General features: G+C 55.7%; 1 protein-coding gene across 2 annotated transcripts in view; it reads left to right on the forward strand.

Moving 5' to 3' along the window:
- Positions 1-8,871, forward strand: part of KCNK9 (potassium two pore domain channel subfamily K member 9) — an 82,399-nt gene extending 73,528 nt beyond the window's left edge. For both annotated transcript variants that reach the window (XM_021088862.2, XM_085021614.1), the window contains exon 2: positions 6,042-8,871. In XM_021088862.2, the coding sequence (XP_020944521.2) occupies positions 6,042-6,883 (842 nt within the window). In that variant the 3' untranslated portion in view covers positions 6,884-8,871. The remainder of the gene's footprint in view (positions 1-6,041) is intronic.
- Positions 8,872-9,511: the final 640 nt, after the last annotated feature.

Here is a 9,511-nt window from a genome sequence, read left to right on the forward strand (position 1 = left end):
GAGAGAAAGTCCAGGTTTAGTGTCTAGGTGGGTGCCTTTCCCAAGGTCACGGCTGGTAGTGGGTGATGGAACCTGATGTAGTCCTTGGGAGTTCTGGACCTCTGCCCAGGAACCTCCCGAGGACCCCTCCTGCCCATCCCCACGGGATTTTGCTTCTCGGTGTCTGCAGACACCTGGGTTTTACCAGCAGGGGGAGCTCATCCGGGGCTGGAGCCAGGCCAGCGCTGTGGGAGGACGGCTGAGTGGGGAGCCGGCCGGAAAGCGTGGGGGAGCTGAGGGCAGCTCCCTTCTCCGCCCCTCCCTCCGCAAAGCCACCCTGAGTCACTCTTTAATGGGATTTGTGCCTATTTGAATTCCTACAGGCACAAAATCCTTGTGTGTCCTTGATAAATATTTCATCCGCTCCCAGCAGCGCATTTCCTGAGGCCCAGAGGCCTGGGTGGCCTTCTCTGGCCATGGGCTGGAGGCGGTGGTCTGGCTGCTCTCACCTGGCACGTGGCCTCGGTGGCCGCATCTGCAGAGGGAGCAGCAGAGCAACCTTGGGATGGCGGGAGGGCTGCGAACTTGACAGAAGAGAATGAGGCAGGCCTCGGGGGCGGGGGTGACCATCTCTGGTCCTTGAGGGTCCAAGTCGGGGCTCAACCCAGGCTGTCCTGATGCCAAGGGCCAGGCTCGCCCCATCTGGGGCAGTGTCTTGGAGGGGAATTCAGAGCGGGCTTGGTCGTTTCTGGCAGAGGGCTCAGGATGGGTTTCAGGGAGAGGCACTCTGCTGTGGGGGAGGCTTTGCAAACTGTGAAGGGCTGTCAGTCTGCAAAGGTCGTTTATGGCCAGCAGTTAAGGAGCCTAGATTCCCAGCCACAGATGGTTCTGGAGCACCGGGAGCAAGGCTGGTCTGCGACCCACGTTGCCCACTTGCCTCGTTCACTTTCCATGATGAAGGGAGCATGAGGGGTGCTCACGGGGTCCTGATGAGATGCTGCCCAGAGCAGGAGCCGGGCATGGAAACTGCTCGGACTCGGCGGCTGTCGGGTTTCTGAGAAATCCTGTAGGAGCTGGGGGCACACAGGGCATCTTGCAGGGTTCTTTGGGGAGCCCCTGACCCAATAGAAATGATTCGTTTTATTGCCCTCCTTCTCTGCCGTGCTCCCTGTGGGAAGATGGAGCCTATTCGTTTTGCTTTATCGTGCAAGCCAGCTGCAGCCGAGAGGTGCAGAGCTCTCCTCTGCAGAGCTTCTCCCAGGACAGATCAAAGAGCCCCACTAAGTCTATTAAAGGGGCCATGAAAATTGGGCTGGTTGATGCCATGTCTTGGGCAAAGCTGTCCCCAGCCGGGCTGGGCTCAGAGGCCAGTCTGGAGGATGGAGATCATACGCACGGCTATGCAGCCTCCGCATTCCCAGTGCCTGCTCTGGGGGGGCTCTGGGGTCTCACCTCCCGGGAGCTCACAGTCTGGCCAGAGGCAGCAGAGGGAGGGAGGGAGGGAGGAAATGACTGCTCCTCCCCCGCTCTCACCCATGGCCAGGCCCCTGGAGGCCACAGCTCTGACTCTTCCTCAGGGCGGGACAGCATCTGAACTGGGGGAGAAGTGCAGGCAGTGGGAGTGCTGCCCTGGCGGCCGGGAGCGAGCGCAGAGCAAGCCAGCCGAGAGGGTCTGGGTGCGGGCGGGTTTCTGCATGGGTCTGTCACTCCTGGGGCCTGTTGGCTGAGGACCTACATGGGCACCACTGAGCACTGGAAGGCTGCACCTTGTGTCTGAATGTTGTCCTGGGGGAGGGGGGCGCAGCTTCTGGAGCCTTGGCTGAAAGGTTTCAGAGCCCAAGTGCAAGTGAGGGCACCGGCCCAGGGACCCCTGTGCTGGACCCTGGGGTGCAGTCAGTGCTCTGGACCTGTCTGAATGGATAACATCAGAACAGATGTGTGAGTACAGCACAGCCCCCAGGGAGGCCAGGCTGCGTCCCTTCGCTCCCAGAGAAAACCAGTCTTTCAGGACCCACATTGTCACAGAGCCTGAGAACATCCAAGCTTGGTACCCCTCTCCCCTCTTGGGCCTTCTGTCCTGTTCCACCGATCTGTATTTCTCTTTCGGGGCCACTACCATACTGTTTTGAAGACTGTGGCTTTGTAGTATAGCCTGAAATCTGGGCGCCTAATTCTTCCCGCTGTTTTTCTTTCTCAGGATCGTATTGGCTATTCAGTGTCTTTCATGTTTCCATGCAAATTAAAAAACTGTTCTAGTCTATGAAAAATGTTCTGTGAAAAACACCATTGGTAATGAGAGAGAGATGCACTGAATCTGTAGCCTGCCTTGAGTGGCAGTCATTTTAACAGTATTGATTCTTCCACTGCAAGAACATGGTAGATCTTTCCATCCGTGTCATCTTCAGTTTCTTTTATCGGCATCTTAGAGTTTTCAGAGTACAGGCCAGGGACTTTGTTCAGACTGAGCGTGCTGCCGCTGCAGTGAACTCTGGGCTCTCTGCAGGGTGGGAAGGGTGCGTGGGGTAAAGGGAGGACAAGGCCGGGAAAGGAGGGAGCCGGGCCGAGCATCAGTGCAGAGCTGTCTGTCAGTGTGTCTGGGATGCAGTAGCTGGCACAGGAGGGAGGACCGGCCGGCAGCAGTTACCCTTACCCCAGGCCCCATCTCCCTCTGGCCCTCTGACCTCCTGCTGGGGCTGTCCCTTGGATGAACTCAACTGACCCCAAAAGCCCTCGATGTGGCTCCTACAGATGCCATCCAGGAGAGAGGAGGCTGGAGGTGGTGCGTCCAGATGGGGAAATTGATAACCGGCACAGCCTCCTGTTTCCTGGAAGGCTTGCTGCGGTGGGAATGATCCCGGGCCCCTGGGGGATCTGTTTACATGGCAGGCCCTGAACTTCAGTGGTGCCTCCGGCCCGCCCTCTCTCAGGCACGTGTCCTGCGAAAGGAGGTCAAAGCTGTGACGGACCCGTGAGAGCGAGCGAGGGGCGTTGACATGATCACGCTCTCTCCTTCTGTGCAAGACAAGCAGGAGGGACCCGGCCTGCGACAGGATGTACAGGCCCTGCGGAGGGAAACTGCTCCGGCTCATCGTTACTGACAGGAAGGGGGTCGGGGCCTGGGCACTGGGTTGTAACCCAGCCAGTGCTGTTCCTGCAGTGTATCTCCCCTGTCCGTCGGACCTGGGAGCTAATTTGCCGCCTTATTAAGTTGCCGGCAGTGTGCGGTTCTCCAGGCTCCATCTGGGTGTTCGCTCAGCCGCACAGGTGAGCCGTCTGGAGCTGTCATGGGATTCCCACCCCTGCATTTTGTATAAATATAAACCCACTTGTTTACCAGGACGTGTTTCGTTCTTTCCTGAAGACCTGAGGCTCCATCTGGTGCATTTCCCTGCAGGCAGAAGAACGTCCTTTGGTGAGCGGGCCCTGCAGGGCAGCTGGAAACAACTTTTCTTGAATCTGAAAGTGGATTTTGCCTTCATGCTTCAAGGGTGTTTTCCCTGGATAGACAGTTCGGGGTTCGGCTCTTTTTAAAAACAAACCTCCTTCCTGCTCTCTTCCCAGCGTCTCTGGCCTCCACTGTCTGTGATTAGAGTTGGTGGTGCTCAGAGGGGTGGGTCTCTAGAAATGATGGATTGTGGGTGCTTTCAAGATTTTCTCCTTGTAGTTTTCAGTAGCCTGATTCTGATGTGTGGTTTATCTTTGTATTTGCTTGAGGTTTGCTGAGCTTCTTGCATCTGTAAATTTGTGTCTTTCACCAAATTTGGTTACTGTTGCCTATATATATATATATATATATATTTTTTTTTTTTTTTGGTCTCATTCTGTTTTCTTTCTGGAACACCCAGGGACATGGTCTTCCAGGTCTCTGAGGCATTTACAATTTAAGTTTGATCTTTATTCTCTGCCCTTCAGGTTGGATAATTTCCATCACTACCCTGCTGTCCTCCCCTTCTTGCGATGTCCCTGTTTGGTCCTTTCTGGCCCCGACTCCGATGTGGTCCTGCCACTTCTCCTCTTTCATAAGGGTGGGACCTTTCTGAAGGGTCCGAGCTCTGTGCTGGCTCAGTGGCACTGAGGGCCCGAGGAAGAGAAGCACTCCTCGAGGCAAATGTGTGACGTTGTCGTCTCTCCAGTGACAGTATGGCCCCAGGGGCAGGCGGCACAGGTTCATGCCAGAGGGAGGCAGGCAGAATATAGAGACGCCTCCTGGCAGAGAGGCATGGGCTGGAGCAGAGGAAGCTCCCTGTGGGGTTCCCTGATGGCTCAGCAGGTTAAGGATCCAGCATTGTCCCGGCAGCAGCTTGGGTCATGGTTGTGGTGTGGGTTCAATCCCTGGCCCAGGAACTTCGGCACGCTGTGGGTGTGGCCAAGAAAAAAAAAAAAAAAAAAAAAAAGCCCTTGTAAGCCTAAAAATAAAGACAAAACTATTTCTTTAAAAAATAAGCTTCCTGTGGGGGTGGGGGGCAGCGGGAGGGGTGCAGGTTCCTCCTGCGTACTAGACCCTGGGCTTGGTGCTCTCTGATCCCCGCGGATGGGTGCCACAACCCCATCTCAGAATTCCTGTCACCCCACATAGCAGGCGAGGAAACCCAGGCTGAGAGAGGTTGTCCGGGACCCAAGGTAATAATGCAAGCTGCTTCAGTGCTCAAGGGAACCCCAGGAAGCCTTACTGGATGGGGCAGGATTTGAGAGGTTGGACGCCGTGTTGGCCTCCAAGTTCTCAGCCCCCGTACTGCCCACAAGCCAGGTTTCTGGGTGGGGTTAGTCTTGGAACTTGAACCCGAACTAGGTTCCCTGTGCGGGATGGCACAGACCCTGTTCTGGCTCTAACCTGATCACTGACCGGCTGGGTGACCCTGGGCAGGTAACTTGACCTTTTTCTAGCACCACTGGTCCTCGTCTTGGACGCGAAGACGTGCAGGCTCAGCTTTGCACAGCTAGCCTGGGGACCAGCGATGCCCCGTGAAGTCATGCAAAGACGTCCCGAAAGCCTTCCGCACACGAGGTCTTCAGGGGTTATCTGTCCCCTTGATTCTGATGAGGCCACGTTGACGCCGGGGCACACATGTTAAAGAGCTGCCGATGTGCTGGGCGTGCTCCAGGTGTGGGGTAGATACAGCAGGGGGCAGACAGGGAAAAGTCTCTGCCCTCGTGCAGGTCATGCCCCACTCGGCAGCGACCTCTCCCAAGTCCTGACTTCTGCTTTTCCACCTCATTCTTGGGGCCTGAAAACTCTGGGTTCAAATCCCAACTCTGAAGACATGAAGCTACCTTGCAGTCGAGTAACTCCCTCAGTGTTCTCGCCAGTGGTGTCCGATGCAGTTTGCCTATTTTATAGGGTCATCGTGAGGCTAGAAAGAGGTGGCAGATGACAAGGAGTCTGCACAGACGAGTTGGGGCTCACCGATCCTGGGGCAGGAGGCATGGGGTCCCGGGACCACACTGAGCTTTCCGGCAGCACCCTCGAGCATGTGGAAAGTGGGGTTCTTTCTGTCCTTCCCTGCACACAGGACGGCTTCTAGCAGTTGGGTCATCCCCTGCCCCCAGTGGTCCAGGTTTGCCTTCTGCAGAGGCCTGACCCTGGAGGAGGGGCCAGGGACCTGTGCTTCCGCAGCTGGCCGCCTACCTGGCCGCCTAACCTGGCCTTAGACCGAGATGTAAAATCGTGATGGTCAAAAGCAGCAGCAGCAGCAGCAGTGAACATTCTTTGACGGGTCACGCTCAGCGTTGATCCAGGGTGGGCATATTTAACTTCCTCCCTGGGCCTGGCTACTTTTGCCGTTGTATTATTAGTGAAGATGCTGCTTTAAAAAAAAAGCGAAAAACTTTGGTGTCGCCCTAAGAACAGGGAAATGACCCCAAACGCCTCCTCTGCCTGCCCCCACTTAAATGCCCACAGCACCTCTCCCACCCCAAACTCGGCCATGTCTTCACCGATTCTCCCCTGTGCTTCACCCAAGTGCCCCTCGGGGGAGGGGTGTGGGCGGGCCCCCAGCCCCACCGCAGCGCCCGTCTCCACCCCGCCTCACTGCCTCTCCCGGTTTTCTCACCTCCTCCCGCAGGGTACGGGCACGCCGCCCCCGGGACGGATGCGGGCAAGGCCTTCTGCATGTTCTACGCGGTGCTGGGCATCCCGCTGACGCTGGTGATGTTCCAGAGCCTGGGCGAGCGCATGAACACGTTCGTGCGCTACCTGCTGAAGCGCATCAAGCGGTGCTGCGGCGTGCGCAACACGGACGTGTCCATGGAGAACATGGTGACCGTGGGCTTCTTCTCCTGCATGGGGACGCTGTGCATCGGCGCGGCCGCCTTCTCCCAGTGCGAAGAGTGGAGCTTCTTCCACGCCTACTACTACTGCTTCATCACGTTGACTACCATCGGCTTCGGGGACTACGTGGCGCTGCAGACCAAGGGCGCGCTCCAGAAGAAGCCGCTCTACGTGGCCTTCAGCTTTATGTACATCCTGGTGGGCCTGACGGTCATCGGGGCCTTCCTCAACCTGGTGGTCCTCAGGTTCCTGACCATGAACAGCGAGGACGAGCGGCGGGACGCCGAGGAGAGGGCGTCGCTGGCCGGCAACCGCAGCAGCATGGTCATCCACCTGGCCGAGGAGGCGCGGCAGGGCCGGCCCCGGTACAAGGCGGACGTGGCGGACCTGCAGTCCGTGTGCTCCTGCACCTGCTACCGCCCGCAGGACTGCGGCGGCCGCTCGGCCGCGCACCGGAACTCCTTCAGCGCCAAGCTCGCGCCGCACTACTTCCACTCCGTCTCGTACAAGATCGAGGAGATCTCTCCGAGCACATTAAAAAACAGCCTCTTCCCATCCCCCATCAGCTCCATCTCTCCCGGGTTACACAGCTTTACCGACAACCACAGGCTGATGCGGAGGCGGAAGTCCATCTAGGGGTCTGGGGGCGGGGGGGTGCGAACAGAAGTCCTTTGTCGTGTTTGACCCGAGGTCTCATTAGCCCCACGTGTCTTTCCTCCTCCCGTATTTATTTATGACGAGGATCCTTTATCAGGATGATGATGTCGTCATGTTTTCTTTCTCTCCTTCCTTCGTTTCTGGTGTCATTTCTTCCCCACCTTCCAGCGAGACGGAGCAGAGGCCAAAGGGAAAAGAACGCCCGCCTTCCTCTGAAACTCGCATCCGAGCATGAAGCATGGATTTCTTCCTTCTCCCCAGCAAAGTATGCCTTACATTTCTCCCCCACCTGCCCCATCTCTGGGGCGGCTTTCCCAGGACAGGTGTGAGACCCAGACAAGGAGACAGAGCCGAGAGGATACCCGATCCAGAGTGGCACACCCGGCGGCGAGCCTGGAGCGCCCACCCGCAGGGCTGCCTCCGACCCAACTCCTTCCTCCTTCCTCCCCAAGCAGCGGGTGGCTGGCTGTGCGTGGTCCTGAGTGTGTGTGAATGAGTGCACTGTGTGTGCGTGCGCGTTTGCACCATGTGACAAAATGGAAAGTATCAGGTATTCATCTTTCTTTTCCATCACACAGTTTTGGTAATGGCCTGCCCTTGGCTGCTTGAAAAGAAAACCCACGAGGTTTTTGATTCATCATCTTGCCGAATCAAGCATGTGCCATAAGCAGTCTTTACCCCAAATGTATCACGACCACATTTTTTAAATGCTAGGTTGGTTCTAAATTATATTAACTTCTTTTTAGGGGGTGGGTGGGCAAAACACATGGATCCTTTTCGCTTCGCCGGTTCACGAACCGTTTAACGAGCATGCGCCGTGTTAACCTGGTATGCGTTTACCAACACAAGCGAACAAAACTAACAAGGGAAGAACCCAAAGCCAATAACGATATTCATTTCTTAGAGACATTTTTAATTTTACCATCTCCAGTTCCAGCAATTTTCCATGTAACTGGACGTGTCAGGGGAAACTGGAAAATTGTTGCAACCCCAGGGTTTCTATTTTATTATTTCCCTCTTATTTATGTGATGATGCTTGGGCAGCCTCTGTGTACATGGATAAGAGTTGCCGTTTGGGATGCTCGGAGGAGGATGGCTCTTACCAAGTGGATGGGGTTTCTTTTCCTTATTAAAGCAAAGGACAGGGCAGGCCTCATCTTAAAGAGGAGATCTAATTCTTTTAAGAAAGCGTGTCTCTAACTGCCTTTGATTTTTTAAAAAAGGGAATGCTGACGTTGGTCTCAGGACGGTTTAGAGGCAGGGCGCTGGGTCTTGGCCTGCTGGGAACTTGCCAATCTCAGGGGGTGATTTTTTTCTGACTACTGGAGAAATTCTTCCCCACTAAGACTAGGAGATGACCCCCAAGAGGAAGGCCTGCTAATCTCCCGGGGCCCAGATAGGCTGTAGGATAAGGCTCATCACTCCTGTCCTCCAAGGGGTCTCCAAAGAAAAGTCTGACCTCCAAGTTCACGGGGGAGGCGGGGGTGGGGTGGACTTTCATTTCCCATCATTGGTCTTGCTGCCATTTCTAAGAGCCAGCCGGCCTCGCGCTGCTTTCTCGTAAACTGGAAGTTCAAGGCTCTTGGATGGAAATGCTGCTCAGAAGGAGCAGTGGAAGCCCCAGTGGGATCTCCTGGAATGGGAGAGCTGCTCCCTGGGAAGAACAGACCTACAGATTTCCTAAGAGCCGGCCCAAGTGCACCTGTCCCAAGCATTTGGGCCCCTGGACAGAGCAGAGCCCTCAAGGGTCCTCTGGAAAGGCGGGCACGCTAATGTCACACCCCGCAGTGAAAGAGGCCCCTTTGTCCTGGACAAGGACCTGTGGAAGGGGTCTGGGAACCTCAGAGTCTCTGGGCCAAAGTGGACAGTTATCAATCCTCAAATTCGCATTAACTCTTAAGATTAAAAAAAAAATTTTTTTTAGGGTTCTGAAATCTATCTGGAGAATAAAAGTAGTTGCTTTTTAATTGTTTTCTCTCTTGGAATAGCTTGTTGGCTCTGGGGGTCGGAGTGCCACAGTCCTAACACCTGTTTGCAGAGCGCCTCCTGCTCTGGAGGTGGCGGCTTGGGGTGAGGGTGGGGTTTCTTGTGAAAATCTATGTAGGACTTGCCCTCCCGTGAGGGAGTGTGTGATCATCTTTATCTATAAAAGAAATGGAGGTACCAAGGTGAGGGGGTGACCTGGTCCATGACAGATCCGAGACCCCGAGGGGCCCAGGAAGCTGACTCGCCACCGCCACAGCCTCCTCAGTCAGCCCCCACATGAGGGAACCCGCTTCTCTCTCCACAGCTGCGTGCACCTGGGCCGTGGAGTCAGCTAGAGAAACACCTCTCATTCACCATGGGTCCCCCAGTGTGCACGGGTTCTAAAGTGGCCTGCTTCTGCTTGAATGCTTCCCGGGACAGGGAGCTCCTCCCTTCACAGGGCAAGTTAGAAAACATCCATCCTACCATCCTTGATCCAACAGAGTCAGCTCTGTGGAAATAGAAATTATGGGGTGACGCCTTTCCTGTGGGTGGGCTCACCACCAACTTAAGCGTCAGAAGAAACTTGGAATCTGTCTCGGTTCCGTATCCCTCCCCTTCCTTCTGCCCCATGCTCCCAGC

The sequence above is a fragment of the Sus scrofa genome, chromosome 4 (assembly GCF_054392235.1).
Source record: "Sus scrofa isolate SSC_HxYL_T2T_F1_AM1 chromosome 4, Sscrofa_HxYL_maternal_Yorkshire_Landrace_v2.0, whole genome shotgun sequence".
In the NCBI taxonomy this organism is placed as follows: domain Eukaryota; kingdom Metazoa; phylum Chordata; class Mammalia; order Artiodactyla; family Suidae; genus Sus; species Sus scrofa.